This window comes from Terrapene carolina, unplaced genomic scaffold (genome assembly GCF_002925995.2).
Source record: "Terrapene carolina triunguis isolate 2854851 unplaced genomic scaffold, T_m_triunguis-2.0 Scaffold68, whole genome shotgun sequence".
Taxonomy (NCBI): domain Eukaryota; kingdom Metazoa; phylum Chordata; order Testudines; family Emydidae; genus Terrapene; species Terrapene triunguis.
In genome coordinates, this window is record NW_020664419.1 from 36,713,674 (window position 1) to 36,736,142 (window position 22,469).

The 22,469-nt window shown below is 40.5% G+C and overlaps 1 protein-coding gene across 1 annotated transcript in view; it reads left to right on the forward strand.

Annotated features, from left to right (window-relative positions):
• Nucleotides 1-21,030, forward strand: part of LOC112120520 (V-type proton ATPase subunit S1) — a 79,384-nt gene extending 58,354 nt beyond the window's left edge. Inside the window, exons 8-11 of the mRNA XM_024219630.1 lie at nt 9,270-9,511; nt 10,202-10,255; nt 15,857-16,094; nt 20,729-21,030. Of these exons, the coding sequence (XP_024075398.1) occupies nt 9,270-9,511; nt 10,202-10,255; nt 15,857-16,094; nt 20,729-20,938 (744 nt within the window). The 3' untranslated portion in view covers nt 20,939-21,030. The remainder of the gene's footprint in view (nt 1-9,269; nt 9,512-10,201; nt 10,256-15,856; nt 16,095-20,728) is intronic.
• The last annotated feature ends 1,439 nt before the right edge of the window (nt 21,031-22,469 follow it).

Genomic DNA, 22,469 nt, shown 5'->3' on the forward strand with positions numbered 1-22,469 from the left:
CCCTGGGAAAACAGTATTGGTAATTCCCTCCCCCTCGGTCTCTATTTTTAAAAAAAAAAACTTCTCTCAGTTCCAATGGGGAAGGAGATTACTCTCTGCCTGCCTCCTGCACCATCTCTGATTGGCTGCTCTTCCTCAGGAGGTGAGGGAGTAGGGAAGGCAGCCAGTCAGAGCACGTTTTCCTCTGGGAATTCTGAAAATGGTATGAAGGTTGCAGCTTCTCTCATTGTCGTGGGGAAATTACCTGCAGCAGGGGTCAAAATCCCATTACTTGTGAGAAAATTGGGATTCATAGATTCCAAAGCTATTGTGATATAGTCTGACCTCCTGCATAACACAGGCCATAGAATTTCTCCAATATAATTCTTAGAACATAGGTTTTAGAAAAACATCCAATCTTCATTTTAAAATGGTCAGTGATGGAGAATCCACCATGACCCTTGGTAAATTGTTCCAATGGTTAATTACTCTCACTGTTTAAAAAGTGGCAACAGTGAACACCTATTGACCAATATATGTTGTTTAAATACTCCTTTCAACAGCAGTTTGGTTTTCCAGTGCAATATCTTAAAAAAGAGATTAAAGAGGCTAGGACTCTTCAGCTTGGAAAAGAGGAGACTAAGGGGGGATATGATAGAGGTATATAAAATCGTGAGTGATGTGGAGAAAGTGGATAAGGAAAAGTTATTTACTTATTCCCATAATACAAGAACTAGGGGTCATCAAATGAAATTAATAGGCAGCAGGTTTAAAACAAATAAAAGGAGGTTCTTCTTCACGCAGCGCACAGTCAACTTGTGGAACTCCTTACCTGAGGAGGTTGTGAAGGCTAGGACTATAACAGAGTTTAAAAGAGAACTGAATAAATTCATGGTGGTTAAGTCCATTAATGGCTATTAGCCAGGACGGGTAAGGAATGGTGTCCCTAGCCTCTGTCTGTCAGAGGGTGGAGATGGATGGCAGGAGAGATATCACTTGATCATTGCCTGTTAGGTTCACTCCCTCTGGGGCACCTGGCATTGGCCACTGTCGGTAGACAGGATACTGGGCTAGATGGACCTTTGGTCTGACCCGGTACGGCCTTTCTTATGTTCTTATGTTCTTATGTTCTAACAATTAAACCCATTAATATTAGTTTTAAAAAGATCTGATTTGAATAAAAGGACATACATGAGTTCTAAAAATCTGGTATAAAACCAAAATACTATCTGTTTTGAGTGGAATAGTTTACGTTTGTTCTGTTTGTCCCAAATGCAATTTAAGTTGGGAAATGTAAGAAAAAACAACCCCCTCACAAAATGCATCTTTAACATTATTCAGTTCCTCAAAGCAAGCTTTTTTTTTTTTTTTTGAGAGTCCAATCCTGGTTCCATTAAAGTCAGTTGCAAAACTCTGATGTAATAAACTTATGACTAAACTGTATAGGATAACTGAGATTTAAGCCTTCAGTTTCTTTGCAAAACTGAATATTGAAGGGAGAAAATAACAGGAAACTTCACAATTTTTCTTTAAAATATGGAGGGAAATTCTGCAATTTGTTGCAAGCTACTGTAAAGAAACCTCATAGGCCCCATTCTGCAAAAAGATCTGCTGGGGTGAACCCTTGCACCCATGAAGTTTCTGTGATGTGCACACCAATCTGTAGAGAAGTGGGCTGACACTCCAAATACATTTCACACAGGCCACTAAACAGCCACCATATCATTACTTGCATTTTTCCATCTTGAAGATCTCAAAGTGCTTTACAGACATTGCCGCATATCCCTGTATTGTTACACCTATTTCTGGTTGACGAAACTTAGGTGTTAAAATCAAAATTCTAGCCTTAATAATGTGAGGGTTCTAGGAGCATGGGAGCAGAATCGATGCTGAGCAAAGGTCCCTGAGCCATTTTGTTCGTTCATGGGCGTGTATGTGTTCGGGGTGGGGTGTGGGGACTGGAAGTATGGTAATGTCAGCAGGTGATCTGCCCATGTCTTCTTGGAGCACTGAAGCAGGCATTAGCCAGGCCTCTTGACTAGTGATTAAGGGAATACTAGGTCCACATTCTTCCCTGCTTCTTTGCAGGTGTATGCACACACTTCCCCTCTCCTTTATACATCCAGGATACCTGCTTTTTGCCCTGAGTGAGTTGTCTAAACTTATATAGGAAGAACAGAGGATAGAGTATGATGAGAGTGATAGGTAAGGATGGGGAAAGAGGTAGAACTGCCTCATCCTGAGAGTCTGCAAGGCGAAGTGACATGAATTCATCGCAATTGCAGTTATTAGAAGCTGCTTTACACAGATATGAAATAAAGTATGTATGATCCACTTCACAATGCTAGCAAGTAACCTTCTAATGATTTATTACCAACTGTGCTTAAAGCATCTATGAATGTGAAGAGTGCACTCTCAGAAGCAGTACATTTTCTGAAAGTTTCATTTCATCTGTGTGAGGAGCTAAAGTGCCCATTCCAATTTCAGCAAATCCTATTTTTTAAAATACATTTCCTGCTGTGCACTTGTAAATAGGATTGTTGCTTCAATTCTCTCTCCTTCTTCTGGTGAATGCACTCAATTCTACTGCCCTACAATATACAGCTGGGTCACAGATCCACACAGATTGCTGAGTGAAGCATGAGTTCATTCATTCTTTGGTACAAATTTTCCTCTCCTGAGGATCCTTGCACTCATCAAAATGCCATGTGTCAGTGAATTCCTACACACCACTGTATTCTGGTGACTGTGTGTGTGTATCATTGCAGATGGAATTTCCAAGTGCATACTTCTGCCAAGTATTGTCAGTATTTAAACTATACAGTACATGAGTCATACAGAGGATTTAATTATGTGGGGTTTTAACCAGGTACTTCTTTCTGGTTGTCTAATTCAGAACTGGATCTCTAGTTATTACTTCACTGGACACAGAAAACATCAGTACAGTATAATTTTTTTTTTGGGGGGGGGATTGTTGTATTCCTCATACAATGGTAATTAGGGCTAAAAATTCCAGTCTTCACTCAGGCAAACCACCCATTGAAGCCATTGCAAGTGTTGCCTGAGTAAGGACTAGGATTTGGCCCCAAAGTCGAAACAGCTTAATCAAATTGCGCAATACACTTTCACCTTGATTTTCTAAAGCCTGAATCTCTAAAGTGACCTAAATCCACACACAATACATGTTTCTCCCTAGCCTGTATTCCTATAAAATAGCATTTTGGCTAGTCCTAATGCTGCCTACATTCCAGAGGCTTAGTTCAGAAGGAAAATAGAATATTTCTGCCCCTATTTGAAGAGACTGCATTCTGGTATCAACCATGGGTCTGATAACACACGAGAGTGCAGATCATTTAGGATGCATTTATTCTCAGATCCACAATGTCTCTTTTTTATAACCTGCACAAACTAGAAGATCTCCAGTTATGATTTTCAAGCTGATTTTGGGATTTAACCATGCAAGTTCTATTAATTTCCATGGGAACTCTATAGGGCTAAATCCCCTCTTTAGCTTTGAGAAGTCTCAACCTTAAGTTATAGCTCTTAGAGACTATTACAATTAAATACTTTTCTGGATTCCAAATGGTTAAATAAATTAATGAATAAATACAATATTGTAGTGCATACTGCTGGGAGAGGGAGCAGGGACTACATTTCCCATTGGAATTCTGGTCAGCCCTTGTGCAGAAGTTCCAGGGGTATGGCAGGGCAGCTTACTCAGAGAGGTGGCCAAAATCTAGTCCAGAGGATGAACAATGAAAGGACCAGTCCATTGCTAACTCTCACTTTATAAGCCATTTCTTCATTTGTGTCATACTCTTTCCTGTGCCACCCGGACCTTTTCTCATTGCCATTATTATGTGAGCCATAAAACAGTCAAAGAAAAAAGAATATGGAGAAACTTATTTTCAGGGAAGAAAAAGTAGTATTGCCTTTTGGACAAATACCCAGAAAAAACCCATCCTTAGATACAGTGGAGAATGGAGAGTTTTTATCCTGTTACAACTGTTTATTGTACTAGTAGCTGAAAGCCTGTGCTGTTGCTTGGGCATTGCAGTTGAGCCAAGTAATCCTTGATCTGTGCAGTCTCCCTCAGAAAACCAAATGAAACTGCTGCTTAGGGTAGTAATTGGTTATCTCTGAGATCATAATGGTCTACGACTCTTGGCATGGTATTAGATATGACTAACTGCAGCTGTAAACCGCACAGGTGTAATTTGTAAAGTCAAATGGCTGCGAATTTAAAAACTGTATGGTAACAAACTGGGAATCCCAGTGATGATTCAACCTGCTGATATTCTGAACCAAAAGAGCCCTTCACCATGCTGGTAGCTGTTTCCATTGCTCCTCACTGACTCAGACATTTTGGACTTTAAAAAATGACACACACCGTGACAATCCTGGAATCTTCTTATATAACTATTTCCCCACTATTTTTGTACTTCTCTTTACATTTATTATAAGCAGTTTCCATTCTGTTGTATTCTCTTGCACATGTACAATCAGTGTAATATAATCATTTTGACCCAAAATCTCTGTTTTGATTATTTATTTGTAGCACCACCGTGCATAGGAGCCCTAATCATAGACCAGGACCCCATTGCCCTAGCTCTATGAACCACACTGTTTTGAGAGGGCCACCAGAAAAATACCAGTTATGTGGATCTGAGGATCTGCTCTATTCTGAAGGAGAGAGGAAAGTCAGTGGGTCAGATGTTTTCCATGGAGGCTCTTTCTTCCTTTAAAAAAACCACAGATTATTCTGAATTAGGAGTCAAACAATGCAGATCAAAGGAAAGAATTGGGTCCTTTCTTACTCTCAGTCCACACTCAGTTCTACCAGGTCAGCCCAATTTTGATAGAAGACAATGCAAAGTGCATCCCTTTCATTATGTGCCTTGTTCAGTCAGCTACAGGGATTGTTCACTGTGCATGTGAGATCAGAATTGTTATTGATAAGCCCAACAGAAAGATAAAGGGTAAAAATAATAATAATATCCTTTAAAGATTTAGAACATGGAGATTAAATTGCATTTAAGAGAATACAATATAATCTTAACCAATTTTCTAAGTAAGTATTTTGTTGTTTGTAGTTATCATTAAATGTATAGATTTGGGTAGGATGATTCTAACTAGAGAAACTCATGTTTGTTGCAGCAGGGTATAGATCATAAAATTAAAAAACAAAGGAACAATAAATGCATGTTTGAAATAGAAATAGGTAGTGATTTTCTGGAGGGACCCTTTGTTTAAAATTCCAGCATCAACTTGAAGGAAAGGTTGGGTTGATTTTCCTGCCTCTGAAGGAATTAATTCCCTCTTTCGGTCCTGCTAAATCATTCCTGCCACAGATGACTTATCCCTGGGACTCATTAAAATATTACATAAGAGTAGGTATTTTTGAGTCTTTCCCGAGGGCACCTCCAGGTTTCCCTAAAAGTTATTTGTTCTGCCCTCCTTTAAATAGCACAAACACTTGAATGGTGTGCTATACTATCAATATGTTGTCTCTGTTTTCAGCAACAAAGTATAAGCGTTCCAGCAAAGTGCATTTAAAAGATGTTTGTTTGCCAAATGGTGTTGCCTCCTTCCTTGGGCATGAGATAGGGAAACAAACTGATAGATTCTGCAGGCAAATGCACCTTTGATATATGGGCTTTTTCAGAGGATAAAGGGAAAAATCTCTCTGAGACCCCCTGGTTAAAGTATTGGCAGTACAGCAGTGGAAATAAAGCTTTAGTCTGCTGAAAATGTATCACTTATATTTTTTCCAGACATACTCAACTAATCCCCATAGCTTAGTCATTGTCTCCTATAGTCTTGTTTTCAGTTATTAGCAAGTCGTTTAAAAAACCCTCTTTAGGTGATATGCTGGGCCCATCCGCCCATAATGTGCAGTCAATTGTTAGACAAAATACAATTTAGTCTTCAGATCTTTTTCTCAATACAAAAATAAAATAATTACATTTGGGGGGGAGGGGCCTAGGGACAGATTCAAAGTTTTATATTAAAACTGAATATTTTCCTCTGTAATATTCTCTTCTTTAGGGGAGACATATTTCTTTATTTAAAATATGTGGGTTAATACATTATTATGAGCTGGGTGAAATGTTATGGGATGAGATAAAAAACCTCATTCAAACTGATGTGTTAATGCACCCTTCACTTAAGATAGTTTTAAGAAACACTTAAGGGTGCTGCACCTAAAATAAAGCCTAATAGTGTCTGTTTAGAAACTATCGCCATGCGGGCAGGGTGGAGGTTCCACTGAGCATACGACCAGGTATGTGTGTCTGAGTGAGAGAGAGAGAGAGAGAGAGAGAGGGCAGAAAACACAGAAAGAGAGAGGGAGGCAGAAGCAAAAAGCAAGAATGCCAAGAACTAACAGGTAAGCACAATGTGATGCTGGAAAAAGCTAGACAGTGAGCTTTTGGGTCTGTTGGCCCACAAGGCCTTGGGCTGTAAACTTAGAAACTGCTCTTTTTGTTCTTGGTTCCTCCTGCATTCAGAGGAGCGGGAGTTTGTACATTCCTTGTAAATAAACAAGGAATAAACAATACATCAAAGAATACCAGGCTCCTGCAATTTCTACTTCGAACTGGAACATCCCCATGGTCCTAAACTAGCTGCTCTGCTCAAAAAGGATCCGAGTTACATTTTAAAAGGCAGTACTCTGTAGTAAGAATGGGAGGGGGGGGAACTAATAACATTGAGGGCATGATTTAGATTAATATTAGTCAAAGCTTTTTAATTTAGCCCATTATACTAGTGTGTACTGGGTAAAATAATCCTCTCCCTGCACAAAGCCAATTGTGATGGGGTTGGGCTTACCGCTGCTTCCTGGTGATTGGTCACTGGATCCCAGCTCTAGCAGTCCCCCCTTCAGGTAGCGACTCAGCCCTCTGCCTAGGTCACCAATTGATTTTCCCTTTACAGAGTAATAAAGTCCAACAAAATATATGTAGTCCAAAAAGAAAGTGTCTTTAGCCCACCTCCATCCACTGTGGGTGTTGCACCCTTGACTCAAAGTTTACAATGTCTCTATCCCCCCTTATTTCTGAAGGGGTTTGTGCCCACTTCACGAAAGATGATAGAGGAGCTCAGACCCTCCCTGTCCACTGGGCTCTGACCCAGGGCTCTGACCCTACGAGAGGCAGCGACAGCAAACACCCCAGAGTGCCTCCCTGGGCCACTTCCTACCATGTACTTTCACTGTCCAAGGTGTGATCAAAGCCCCATAAATAATCCACCAGAAGTTGGAGTGAAGGGTTCCCTAGTCCTAAGGAAAGGCTAGTCACTCCATTAGGCCCTCTCCCTTGCAGCCAGGACTCCTGCTGTACCATTACTGAGGGATTCCCAAGATAGGTCTCTCCTGTCTGCCCCTTTTTCAGATGGCCTGGCTCTCTTTTAAGCTCCTCCTCCAGCTGGAGCAACAGGGGTGGTGAGGTGAAATCACGTGTGCCCAGGACTGCTCCTTAACTCTTTTTTTCCCAGTTTGGGGTGTATTAATTTATTTGCAAGGAGCTAAGCAAGAACTTAGGGAGACAGAGTTCTCTGAGACTACAGTCTACAGACAGGTTGTAAGGCTATAATGAAACCTCTATTCCAACCAATATGCTGTAGTAATGGCCATTGCCCTTTGACACTCCTTTTGGAAGGGTTCTCAACTAATGGATCCACATAAATAGAGATCCAGTAGTCCCTGCCCCACCCCTAATTTTTTGCTTCATACTTTCATATGTGGCACTAGCATAGACACCACCTTTGCAGAGGCTGTATAAGAACTTTGCATTAATAAGACAAGGGAGATTTGACACAGTTTGCAGCCACAGTTGGATCATGTAGAGCAGGGGTTCTCAAACTTAATTGCACCGTGGCGCGACCCCCTTCTGACAACAAAAATTACTACAGGACCCCAGGAGGGGGGACTGAAGCTCAAGCCCGCCTAAGCCCTGATGCCCCAGGGGAGGGGCAAAGCCAAAGCCCCACTGCCCCAGGCTGTGGGGCCAAAGCCGAAGCCCAAGGGCTTCAACCCCAGGCAGGGCACCTGTAACCTTAGCCCCGCTGCCTAGGGCTGAAGCTCTCGGGCTTGGGCTTTGACTCTGGGCCCCAGCAAGTCTAAGCCAGCCTTGGAGACCACATCAAAATGGGGCCGCGACCCACTTTGGGGTCTCGACCCACAGTTTGAGAACCGCTGATGTAGAGTATTGTCTGAGTGCCTAAAAACAAGCAATGAAATCATTGCCCCATTGAAGTCAATGGAAGCTTTGCCACTGACTTCAGTGGAGCCAGGATTTCACCCAGGATGCCTGTGGCACACTTATTAGAATATATTATCTATCAAGTGGAATCCTGGGAAGCCTCCTGCTAAGGACCTAGTGCTGTGCATGTGCAGTAAACATATATACTTTCAAACCTCAACATCTTGCCCCCCTGGCCATTTTAAAAATTGTTTTTTCCAGAAAACATTAGAGGAGCCTAATCCCTACTGATTTAATAGCCTGTTTTTAAAATAAAAAATATAAAATTTAAGCAATTTTTAAACTAATGGCTTGCCAAAAAACAAAACAGAAAAACCCAACTCTTCAGCCTGGCTAACTGAAATTTGTTTGCCGTTCTATAAGAGAAAAAAATGAACTTATATCAACATTTTTAAAAAATCAATTAATTCTCCCAGGTAATAGCACTAAGGACACTACTATTCCAAGGCTGGTGGAAACCATAGAATGTAGCCATTCTTCTTTTTTCAGTATGTTGGGTTTTTTTCTTTGCACCCCTTCATCAGTTGTTGTTTATCATTATTTTAAACGTTTTCAGTAGTGTGAACTAGGATTCATGAAACGTTCTCAATCAGCAGTGCCTGAGAATGGAGTACTCTCTTTACCCACATCAGGTATAGCAATGGACAGTGACAGCACAAACTTCCCCACAACGCCCAGCCACTGTGCTGGAAACTCAACACTGACCTGGAAAAGCCACCTGGAGAGGTGAAAAGACAGGGTAGGTTCCATATCCATGTAGTCTTCTGTCGCTAAGACTGTCACAAGGTTGCCCAGCTAGTGTTAGTGAGACTGGTTTTGTGATGAGGATACCTGCCCACTGGAAACTGGACTAAGACCAGTGGTCTATATGAAATGAGTTTGGTGAACAGCTGTAAGATATTAATAACTGTTGGTGATTGCAATCCTGAGCTGGATTCAAACTGACAATATAGAGCTGAAAAGTTATGTGTACCAGTCCCAATTTTCTTTTTGTTTAGTAATTTAATTGTTAATGTGCTGTTACCCCAGATTCCCAGAAGACCCAATGTAGTGTTGGAATCAAGACGGCGACTCTTGACCACTGAAGCGCAAGTGACAGATGCATACTATCCACTGAATGTGACCAATGGAACCAGCACATGCATCCTTTTTTATGCCAGTAATTTCAGCCTCACAGCCAACAAATCAGTTCATGCGGATTTGACAAATTTAACATTTGTGTCCCGTAAGGTGGACTTCAGTTCATCTGTTTGTTCAGACACCAATTCAACGTGAGTGGGACAAAGATCCATACCATAAAATGCATGTGATTCTAACAGCTAAGCAGAAGTAGTGCAATTTCAACAGGCTAATATTAATTTAATAAACCACCTTGGATAAAATACCTCAAGTTTCATTTTCTTGTAGGAAAATGACAGAGGCAACACCACAGGAATCATTTAATCTTGGTTTCTGTTTTTTATGACTGTTTTCCTTTTATTGTTTTTCCTTGTTTGCTTATGAGAGTACAGTTAAAATGAGTTTTGGCTAGAATAGTTATCTTTACTTTCCTCAGTGCCTCTGAGCTGCTGTATCTCAGCTTCTGTTAGCATCTTGTCTCTCTTCTACAACCACTGAAACCTCCACTAGCATTAGTGAGACAACAATTTCATTGTAAGATTTCCCAACAGTGAAGCCGTGCCAATACGTGGTATTAATCCAGCGGTGAGTATGTTCATGGAACAAGGTCTCTTGTCATTGCATTCTCTGTTTTCCATTCTTTTAAAACACCTGCTGGAGGGAGATGAAGCATTTCTGCTTGAAATGTTTGTGATATTTGTCCAGTTTACTGTATCTTTTTTGCTGTGTAATATCTTTGTAGTTATCTATTGATTTGGAAAATTGAGTTTGATTTTAAGAAGTTGCAATGCCCTAATTTAAACTGACACACTGTAACATTTAAAATATCTTTTTATTCGTAGGTTGTCGTTGAACTATACTGGGTTAGTGGATGGAATCAACAACCTAAAAATAAGGTATCTTTATAGTTTATTCATAAAACCTTTCTACTTGAGGAGTATCTGTAAATTAGGACATAAACAGAAGAGGATCAAGTGCACATTTTTTATTCACTATTTCTGTTCTGGAATAAGGTTACAATGGGTCGTAGAGTTATGTTGATATCTTTCAAAAATGTTATAAGTTAACTAATTTTTGTTTCTCTGTGCTGACTCTTTTTACAATGCATGGAAGATTCATGAACCAATAGGCTAGACCCTTATATATAGTGTAGGATGCACATGTAACTTTAAAGATCTGTAAACCTTTTTGATGTCCACAGATAAGGTCTTCTCCTAATTAAAAAAAAAAGTGTAGCAAAACAATTATGTTCATAGGACATTGGCACATGAACTCTCCTATTGCTAGCAGTGTCAAAAGTGTACCCATTTCCCATGCTGCTCTTGGGTTTATGAATCATCTACTTAATCATATCCATTGTAGGACTATTCCACAAGCCAGAATAAATATAGTGGGGATAGTGATGTGTAAGTAAGTCTAATATCTAAACAGTAGTTCCATATCCATCGCTGTGCTTGCAGTCTTATTATTCAGTGAGCACTATCAGAGTATTCAGTGTTTTGCAAAATGAAACAAAAGAAGTCAGTAATGGAATTTACAGTCTAATGGCCCAGTGCTGCAAGGTGCTGAACATCTTCTGTGAGTGGGTGACTGCTGTTGCATATTTAAATTTTAATAATTATTCATGATTTCAAATAACTGGCTCAGTTGGAATTATTTAACCAGATTATTAGTCAAAGATTAATACAGCGCTATACAGAATACAGAAAGAAAGTATATTTTACCACCTTTTATGAATGATGAAAAGATGGCACCCCGGTCTGCTCTTCTGTAAGAAGTGCAATGTTGGCAGTTTGCTTATTCCCAGTCTAACTCCTAAAACCTCTTACCTTTTATAGGATGTGAGACAAAGAAGTTCCTTTGTGGGGAGGGAAAGGTTGCTTTCCCACAATAGATTTTGCTATGTTTTTTTTTTTTGTATCTCATTTTATCTAATTACTTATGAAATTTCTTCTTTGGTACCTTAGCTTACCTGACTGATAAACTTAAAGGGATTTCTAACCCAGTTGTTATCTGTAAGAACACCTGTTTGAACAAGCCTTTCTAATGAGTTAAAAGCGTCTTTCAATGGGTCACTGAATAGAAGGGGTTGTGACATGCAAACCCCAAAGATCTAAAGTATCCATGGGTAGAACATAGTACAGCTACATGAATCCAGACCTATCCCTTATAGCAGCACAGCTTCGTAGGAGATTAATTGGCTGCACACCCATTGTCTTGCACAAAAACCCCACTTTAAATGTTCGAAACAGTGAATCAGGAAGGTCCATAGGGGGCATTGTATTGACAATGGCTTCTCCCCAGTTATGCTTATCCCATACTGTTAAGAGCCAAGCACCAGGAGTTCTTGCAGAGGAGCCCCACAAGCTGGCAGGAATGGATGAGCCACTGTCCTCCACCCAAGTTCCACCATCTTTAGATCTCCTCTTTGGAACAATCTTGGGTCTGCCTGTGCTTGAAAGGCTACTATGAAACCTAGAGCCAAATCCTACCTTGGAAGCTTGTGAGTAACTCCCAGTGAAGTAGGAGTTGCATGCACATGTCTGAGCACAGAATTTGGCCTTAAAAATACTATGATTAATTTGATAAGGACATAGTTCACCTGAAATTAGTTTGGGATACATTTTAGGAGATGACCTAAGGAGATGAAATTTATGAGAAGAAAATAATTGGATAGAGTAAATAATTGAAAGCAGAATTGAAATTATTGGATGGCAGCTTGAAAACAAAGTAGCAAGCCCCATCTAAGGTAAAAGAAAATAGGATGGAATTAGAAAGGGTATTAAACTACAAAGCTTACATTCTCCTCCACTGGAGCTCTAAGAGCTATTAATACAATGGGAAAAGGACTCATAGAAACATGCAACAATATAATAAAACATTGATGCCCTCTATCTGAACAGCCTCAGGTAGAACAATAAGTGAAAGAGGGGTGACCACTACAGAATTTAGAGAATTTCATAAGGTCTTTTAAACTTCAGCATACAGTAAAGATGACAGGGGATTATCTGGGGCTTGTTTATTTGGGCATTGTTAAAAAGAAGTGTTTTGCTCTTCCAAGACTGCATAAGAGATAGACTCCAGTCTCATAAGAAGATCTTGAGACAGCCAAGAAAAGAGGGACAGGAAGTCCACTGAAGAGAATGGTTTCTCCTGATAATTTTATTTACAGTTCAAAGTGTGGTTTTGCTCTGAAAAGCCACAATGTAAAATGGCACATGCTACCTCAACAATTCTTAAGGTCTGTGTATATTCAAAACCATATCTGCTCACTTCAGTGACAGAAAAAGTATTATTTCATTTTACTCCTCTTAGCCCCGCAGAGGCTAACTGCTAGTCCTGAAAACTCAATCTAGGATATAAGTGTCAAGCTTGTTCTCTTCCTTCTTGCAGATCATAAATAGACTTATTTACTAAATTCCAACTTGTTCAAAGACACTTAGGGCTGAAGGAGGTTCCACAGCAGTTAATGTGGAGGCATAATTTGGCCAGCAGATTGTTATTAAAGGTGATGGATGCATGGAAAAAAGTACTCAGCTTGACACTCAGATCCTGGATTGAGTTTTCAAGACTAGCAGTTAGGAAAAATTTACGCTGAGAAAGTATGATCTGAAATCTGAGGGACAAAAGCGGTGGTTGACTACTTTCCCAGTAGAACCATATTTTAATGATTATTAGATCCCCATGTTAATTGAATCCTTGAATCACGTATTAAATTGTCACTGTCTTCCACTATGGACAGTTTCCTTGCGTCCCACCAAAAGGCAAGACGTTAATTCCTCGCTGAAGTTTTCTGCTGCCCCTGTTTAAAGGGATGGGGAACTGAGCCAAGAATCCTCAGTCAGAAGCTGGTGGCCTACTTCATGGAGCTTTGTAAAGAAAGATTTCTGGTAACCTAAGAGAGGACAGAATTTAGAACTGGGAAACTAACCTGGGATCCTGAGAGATGTTCATCCTCCAAGCTATAAGCAAGACTGGTTTATTTTAAGTGCAACTAAGCATTTTTGTTGGTTTGTACAAAAACCTTGATATTTCAAAGCTGATTATCTTGAAGCTTCCTGCCTGTCCCTTAAAATGTGTCTGAACAGTCCCAATCTTTTATCAGGCCTCTCAGCACTATTGCAATACAAATAATAGTACATGTTTACAAGAATCAGAAGTTGTTGTTGACTGTCTTCTATGACTTGAGAATACGTTCCATTTGTTCACCTTTTTTATTCCAACAATGCTATTTTCTAAGCACTGCATCAAAAGCTATATAGATATCTATAAAACATCCTACCCTTCCTCTCCATTCTGCATCACTTTGGTTTATTTGGTTGTATAATTATGACTCCTAAAGGAGAGCTACATTCTGCCTAGCTTTGGGTGGGAGCAAACAGTAGCAGAGGGATAAGAAACTTGTTCCATTTTATGCACAGCCTGTGCAAAGTCTGGACAGAATTGCAATACCTATACGCATAGGAGTGCAGGAACTGCTTCCTTGCTATTCCTGTAGGGGTACACATTACCCAAAGGGGGTGGGGTAAGGAGGAGCAGTGAGTAGGCAGAGTCATGACTGCAATCTCACTCACGCACAGGCCAGCAGAACTGGCTGGCCATTCAGGGGTGGGAGAGGATGTTGCATACCTTGAAGGTATGTAGTACTGTGAGCACTCCACCATGCAGCTCTATTGCAGGGCTATGTCCAAGTGGTCCAGTCGATCCCTTAGCCTTTACCCATTTACAAATATTACTTAGTTATTGCCGGTGTTGGTATTGGTCATGTAGAATTAGCAATTCAAGTATTGTGTGTACATTAAACTGATAGTATGTTTTATTGAAAGTTGTGGTCCTGTTTGGTCTTTTGGGGCGTCTTATTGGACAATTGCTCTATTTATAGTGATTGCAGCCCTGAGATAAGTGACTTACAACAGTTCAGGACGTTCTGTGCTTGTACAGCACCTAGCACAATGGGGTCCTGGTCTGTAACTGGCACCCCAGGTGCTACTGTAATACAAATAACAAATAATAAAAATATTGTGAAGAGATTCAATTCCTGTTCATGACCGGAATCTCTACTATAATAAGGTGTTTCCTGCTCAAACTAAGGGCTGTTTTTGGCTCTGAGATACTTCAGCCATATCATCTTTGTTAGTCAGACAATTGATATGTTGTGTCCATTTTACTTGCTACCTATTTATCTACTACAAAAATTACTACCTACACATATTTTATTTTTAATGTGCTTTTTGTTTTTGATTTTTTTGTAACTTGTATTTACAGATTTGTTTGGCACCTATTGGAGCAGCACCTAAACATCACCTAAAATTTTCAAAGTCCACATCTAATACTCCTGGTGGGCCGACAGCTTAGAGTACCCAAATTTATACTCACCCTCCGGGGAGAACCCCAAGGACTCTGACTGTGATTGCAAGTTACTGAAAAAATTCTTCAGCTAGCATTAGACAAACAAAATTAATTTAAACTAGGTAGAATTAAAATACTGAGCATGGTAAAATAAGGAGAAAAGTGTGAAATCTCCAATAGCAACCCTCTCAACTGACACAGAGAATATATTTAATATGAGAGAACTGGTATACCTGAATGCAACACGGTACAAATTTGCAATAGGATTCAGGTCCACCAAAGGAGGGAAACTTCCATATGTAACCCACACACCTTCTGGGTGTGGTGTTCTGTCCCATCTAGTGGCACCGAGAACACTTAAAGAGAGAGGTAAAATGAGTCTGCTCTACAGCCGTAGCTAACAGCCAGTTGGCTTTTAGCTCATGCGGTAGAGGCTCATGCACTAAGCTCCAGAGGTCCCAGGTACAATCCTGCCCGCTGATGACTGGGGTCTGTCGGCGTTACACATATTATCTCAATATTTTTCTATTTTAGAATACTTGGAAGGTGCTCATATTTTAGTGATGGGGGTTCTAAACATACCTAGAGTGATAAAATTGTGCCTCCAGGTATAAATTCAGGTATTTGAACATGCAAATGGCCATTTAGTCATCTGAACCAAGAAACAGTTGCTATAATAAATCAAAGTGGTTTTCATGTCTGTACCCTTCATAAAAATACTTTTCTTTAAAAAATCCCATACAAATATTTATTGCAAAATACTGCAGTTCTGCAGACAATCTTTCAGCTTCTGCTGGTTTATTTATGAAATATGGCACTATAACAGTCCTTTGCAGAATGAAACAATAAATGCTTATTCAAATTACGAAAACATTGCTTATTATAGCTTATTATACAAAACTGTAACAAGTGGTAAAACAAGATTCACAAAGTCACTTCACTCATGACCTGTCCTCTTGTACGAGGAGATACTAACTGCAGTCTCCTGGGCAAAGAGCTAGTGATGATTAATCTCATCTGCCATCTGTTCTTCTCTGAATGATGGTCCCTGTTGGATTCTACTTGTGGGTTAAGCATGCACACCAATGAATATTATAACTTTTTCCATGTCAGTTTGACTCTATTTATTCTGTTTTTCTTCTCTGTAGATTTCTAATGACCAACAAGTTCTATACAGGCTCTGCTCGAAAATGGTTTACTTTAGATTCTGTTGAGATTGCACATGACAACCAAATGGTCGCTAGATTTAATGTCTCCATCATCTCTGCTCCTGCGGAGTATTCATTTCATTGTCAGCTGGTGGGGACCAGCAGTCTCTATGGTGCAAAGCTGATTCCAGCCAACAGTGAAGCAAAGAACTGGGATATTTACCTTTCAGAGTTCCAAGTGAGTACACTGCCATTTCAGAGGCAATTCCAGGAACGATTACTTGCTAGAGTAGGTGTTGAACAGCATATATTCATAACACCTGTACTTTTAGTTCAACTCTAAAAAAACATTAAAAGAAAGCTATTTGCCCACTACGGGTGCTAATGAACAAGGGAAAGAGGGAGCAGGCAGCTTCTGAACAACAACATGAGAATAACTGAAAAAAACAAGTCACTATAAAGTCATCTACAGAAAGGGAAAAAAACAATAGACAGTAATACACTCAATCAGGGTAATGGGGATAGGGGAAGATATATTATAAACTGGGACCCGATCCAAACCTAAGTTATCTTGGTGGGACAAGAAACAACCCGTCTCTCACTGCTCCCAGCTTTACTTGGGGGAACAGGCTGGGTGTAGTTCCCCACCTGTGGGAAGGGGTGGGACATTAGTAATTCCAGGAGACTTCCTTCCCCCTGGTCTATCTAGCGAAGCTGTACCAGCATCCACGGCCGGCTCTGGCTTTCTGGCCGCCCCAAGGAAAAAAAAAAAAAAAAAACCTGCAGCGTGGCCGGAGCCAGGGTGCAGGGGGACTCCCTGCCCTGCAGATGTGCCCTGGCTAGCGGGGGGGGAGGGGGAGGGAGCAGTGGGAAAGAGAGAAGGGGGGCGGCCAGGGCTTCAGTGGGGCGCTGCCACGCAGCCCCTCCCGCCGTGCCCCCTGCCAGGAGGGCTCTGCGCCTCTCCGGTCGGCTGGGAGGGAAGGACGTGAGCTGCCCTGCCGGGCTTGCTGCAGGGCGCTCCCATCCTCCACGCTGCTGCCCCCTACAGGGCGGCCGGAGCGGAACAACAACAAAAAAGTGGCCGTGCCGCCCTAGGAATGGGCGGAATGCCGCCTCCTACAAGCTGCCGCCCCAAGCACCAGCTTGCTCGGCTGGTGCCTGAAGCTGGCCCTGCCAGCATCCCCTTGCCTACCGGGTCCCCAGAACATTCTGAGATTGGCTTTAAGGCTGCAACCCAATTACCCTTCCTCATGAGGGACATCACAGCTGTTAGTGAGACCCCGGGACTGAGCCTGAACACTGGAGACTATGGCAAGGAAGCTTCCAAATGGCCTCACCCTCTTGTCACGGTACCTCCTCCCCAGTTGCTGCTCTTCCCCATGTCAGATCCATCTGTGAGGTGGAGTGCTCCCACCCAGTTACCAGAGAGACCCCTAATAAGTAACATACCCCTAACTGGGGTAGTAGCTTTATCTTGACCTAAACTGTTTCAAAGGGCACACACACAAAACACCAAATCAAACAAAACAGCTTTATCTTTCTCAGAAATGGCTAAAAATGGGAGAGAACTTGCTGGCAGGTTTCAAAATATACTGAAGAGTTGAAAGGTTTTAAAATATACTAAAGCAATCATTATGCTATTTCCTACACCCAGATGAAAAGACATATTAACCTATGCACTCTATATGTATACACATACACAAAACCCCACTTTAAATGGCAACAGTCTCTTCTGTGATGTGGTGAAACTTGACTCTCGGTTTGATAGCCGCAGCAGGGGTGTGTGATGAGGTTAATGCCCCGCCCACTGGATTATGATTTCACTCAGAGTTCCACACAAATTATCACAGCAATGTCCAGGCCCCTCTTTTTTCTCCTTTTAGGCAAGCCCCAAAGCTTCCCCTACAACAGAGACCCTGGTTCAAAAGGTCACTAGATGCTGTTCCCCAGTAGGCTGTAGTGAATGAAGAAGACCCAGCTCCCAAGCGGGTGAATGCGCTTTGCAGTTTTCTCAGCTCTTGGTTTCTAGGCTACTAGTTCCCAAACTCTTTCGGCAACTGTTTGACTTGTCTGGAACAACCAGAACCCCTCCACCCTCTCACTGTATTCTCTCTGATATCCAGTGAAGCTCTGACAATTCCAGTATAGCTCTTTTCATAAGATTAAGGTTCAGCGTGCTCAAGCTCCACTAAAAGCACAGTTCTTTGGGAGGTGAGCAATGACTGCAGACCAGAGTCCAGCACAGAATCTGGTCATTAATCTGTACCAGTGACAGATGGCTGAAGTACCAGCACCGGTGTATAGATCAATGGTGGACTGCTCTAGTATTTTGAGGTTCCTTTTACCAAGTGCTTCCTCCTTTCCCTTTAGTGCTGTCTGTATAGTCTACTAAATGAAAGCTCATTGTTGTTTTTAAAGCTGCATCCAGGCTTTTCATTTTTCTTCAGTGTCTGTCATACTTGTTAGTAGCCCCTTTTGCTGCTCAGGGCAAATGCTCAAGACACTGAGGCCGGGAATTTTAGGATTTTCAAGGCTAAACTATTTCAAACCTCAGCTTTTACATGTTGCCCTTGAGGATACCCATCACAATCTACATAACAAATCTATGTTAAGGTTTTGTTAAAGGTCAAATGATTAGGAAACTCCATTCAAAATGTACAATACACTGCACAAAATACAATTTCATTTTAAAAATAAAAAACAATAGATACAGAATAGGCAAACTATTATAGTATAACAATAATACTAACTGAAACACTAGAATTAAAACCTACAGTGGGCTGGAATCCTTATCAAAAGATTTATATAAAAATAACTAACTAGGATTATGTATCTATGTATTTTTAACTTCTACACAGGTGGCAAATCTGCAGGGAGTCGCATCTTTATTTGCCAGCTGGGATCCAACAACACCCGCATAGTAATGATCAAATATCAGAAAAGCAATAAGAGAACCTGAAATAAACTACAGTTGTTTCCTAAAAGTAAACATAGCATTTCAAGAATGTATAATTAAAGCTCCCACTTAAAGGTTTGCTAGGCATAATCCTGCTTAAATAAGGAATAATACTACCACATACAATAAAATTCAGTCTTCGTGGCTGTAGCTCCAACAAATTTAATTGCCGTAGTAAAAACTGATCGATCCCTCTGTTAAGTACCCTAGAGTGTCCTGGAAGAATGGTAACAAGCATGTATTGTTTCACAGAAGCTCAATCCTTTGAGAACCAAAATGACATGAAGCATCATCTGCTTTTTTTCAATCAATCTTTCAAACCATATTGTGTGGCTCCCATTCCAGCTTTGGTGTGATGTCTAAACAGTGGCTTAACGATGAAATGCCCTGGCAAACGCATCACTTACTAAAGCTGTGTACAAACTCAGCCTCCCAACCCAAATGTTTGTTTTCCATAATCCTTCTTGAGTCAGAAACATACAATTGGATGTAGTGCAAAGCAGTCAGATTTAACAAGTTAACTACTATGGTAACAATGAGAACAGTCTTTAATTCTTGAAAGAGGCCCAAGTATGCTGGTACCTCCAAAAATGTCTTTATCTCCACAGGGGTCAAGTCCTCCTCATCTGCTCTAGTTTTGCAGATCATGCAGAATTGCACTAACCATCATTTTGGCAAGCCATTGTAGTAACTGAATGAGAGACAGCACATGCACATTTCCAAACGCTACAGATAATCTGGGTTGCAAAGTTTTGCAACTCAAGCTGCCTCCTGCAGCTGTGAAATTTTTTTTATTTATTTTCACTAAGCAATTACTTTATAAATTTGTACAAATTCATTACAAATTAATAAATACAGCCCTGGGAAAAATAAAACAAAAATGGCTTCTCTGGGGGATGCTCCACCCTTACTATCCCCTGATGAACTGGGGACACAAAAGGCCTATGGACAAAAGGGACAAAGACTTAATTCTTACTAGCTAGAAATCCAGATCACTCTTTCATATGAAAACCTACGCATTTCTAGTACAAACACCATGTTACTACCACAAAATCACACCGTAGTTCATGGCAGGTCAATGAATGTTAGTGATGTGTCCGCCTGTATGTCCATTTTGCTGTTTCTATGGTAAGTTTATATTTCAGAATTACATACATAGAGATAATTATATAAGGAGCAAAATATATTAGCTATCTTTGTAATTCTGCTTTCTTGCTTATATTTGCATGATGGGGAAAGGTGATTCAAATAACTGATTTTCACAAAAATATGCAGTGTTGCCAACTCTTGTGATTTTTATCACAAGTCTCGTGATATTTGGTGTTTTCCTTAAAGCCCCATCTCCCAGAGTCATGTGAATATGTGAGAATCTCAGTTCTTTCTTTTTTTCCCCTCCCCTACTCCTCTAGTAAGTTTCTAACTTTCAGAGTTGTGGGAAAAAGCTTAAAATCACACTCTAATGCTCAAACACTGAAATAAAATACAATAAATAAAAAGAGCCCCAAATGTGTTATTTTTTTTAAAACGTCATGATTTTTAAGCCAACTTCATGATTTTGGGAGCCTGGCTCATGATTTTTGAACATTTAGGTTGGCAAATCTGAAACAGTTATTAAGTTAGATTGGTCTCATGCCTCTCTTGGAATTTTACCTTTAAAATATTCCCAAGTCTCTGAAGTTTGGAAGCACAACTTCCTTTTTGTAAAACAAATAACTGTCATGCATCTGAAATTTCCTGGAAGAAGAGAGAAATTGAAAAATCATGCTGAAAAGGAGTTGGTGCTCAGTCCTCTTCAATAGAAATTGAGGGCACACAATGTTTTTCAGGCCTGGATTTTGTAGTGAATATATAGATCTTAAAAGTAGGTTTTGTTGTGTAAATTCATTTGGGCTCACCTATTCTTTTCTTGTTCTCAGATTCAAGGCTTCAATATTCATAATAACTTGTTTTCCTACGCAAGCGACTGTACATCTTTCTTCTCCCCTGGAATCTGGATGGGCTTGGTGACGTCAATAGTTTTATTATGGATCCTGACCTATGGAATCCACATGATCATGCAGCTCACAACAAACAGTAGATTTGATGATCCCAAAGGCCAAGCTCTGTCAGTTCCTCAAACAGAGTAGCAATGGATTGTTTTGACATTGCTTAAATGTTTCTTATTAGTAAGATTAAGTTTTTGTCACGGTTATTTTTAATAAAAGTCAGGGACAGGTCACGGGCAATAAATAAACATTCAAAGAAGCCCACGATCTGTCTGTGACTTTTACCAAAAATAAGGGGTGGGGGCTGACTGCCGGGGGGGCCAACAGCCGGAGCCCACCATCAGGGAAGGAGGGGGGCTGAAGCTGAAGAAGTCACAGAGGTTTGTTAAAATCATGGAATCCGTGACCTCCATGACTAAATTATATCCTTACTTATTAGTGATGTGTGATTTTTATGTTCTTTCCACTTTATAGTGAATGTACCCTAAGCAGTTAGTGTAATAGAAAGGTTTAGTAAAACTCCACAAATCTAGACAATGAAATCCTTCCTGAAAAAGGGAACCTTACTCTTGGCAACACTCATAATTCTGCCAGCTGTTACCCATTTGTTCACAGTTGTCTGAGTTAGACTACACTGCGATTAAAAAGCCACTGGCACTGAGTCTCAGAGCCCAGGTCAGCTGACTCAGGCTTGTGGGGCTCAGGCTGAGGGGCTAAAAGTTTCAGTGTAGATGATTGGGTAGATGATTGGACTTGGGCAGGATCCCAGGCTCTGAGGCTCTGCAAGGTGGGAGGGTCTCAGCCCAGGCTCCAGCCCAAGCCTTGTAGTCCAAGACCCGTGAGCCCGAGTCAGCTAACCCAAGCCAGCCACGGGTCTTTTATCCCACTGTACACGTACCCTTAGAGGCCTGAGGTGAAGCCAATGGCAGTCCTGACTCTAACCAGCCATTAGAAAGAACAGTAAGAACTTCCAGTAGATTCGTTATTCTTGGGGGGAGGAGGAGGTGGGGTGCTTGTTTTTAAAAAAAAGACATTCCCCTGGTATTTTGGAGATAATCTTCGAAAACAAAATGTTTAAGATATTAATTACGCAAGAGGCAAAAAGGTGAAGTTTTTGATGACAATTGACATATGTATTTTATTTTGGCAGCGTGAGTAACAGCTGGGAAAGTGGTAGAGATACATAAATGAAGTAGAAGCATGTTTTGAGAACGTTTACCTTTAAAAAAAAAAGACAACATTATTCAGACTACCCTTCAGAGACGGCAGGAGCTTTGCAAAAATGCAACTTCTAAATTATTGCTAGAAACTAAAGTTAACTGGGAATGAAATATTTAAAAATGAATATTGGAAACAGAGATTAAAATAACGTTATCCTGTCATGACAAAAAGGATATTATGGATATATTTGAAGAAAAAAATTAGCCTAGGGTTTGTAAAAGCCAAGGAGAGTTTGGTGCTTGATTCCCATTTCAATTGTAATGGGATTTGGCTGCCTAACTCCCTTAAACGCCTTTGAAAATTCCAGCCTTAAAAGGATTTGTTGAAAATTGAAAACCTATTTGTAGGGTTCCAAAAGGGAATCTTTCTTGCTGTTGTTCAGAAATATATTAAGCCATTTATTGTAGAAAAATACAAATGTGTGTATCGCTGAGGATTCCTAGATACTCTC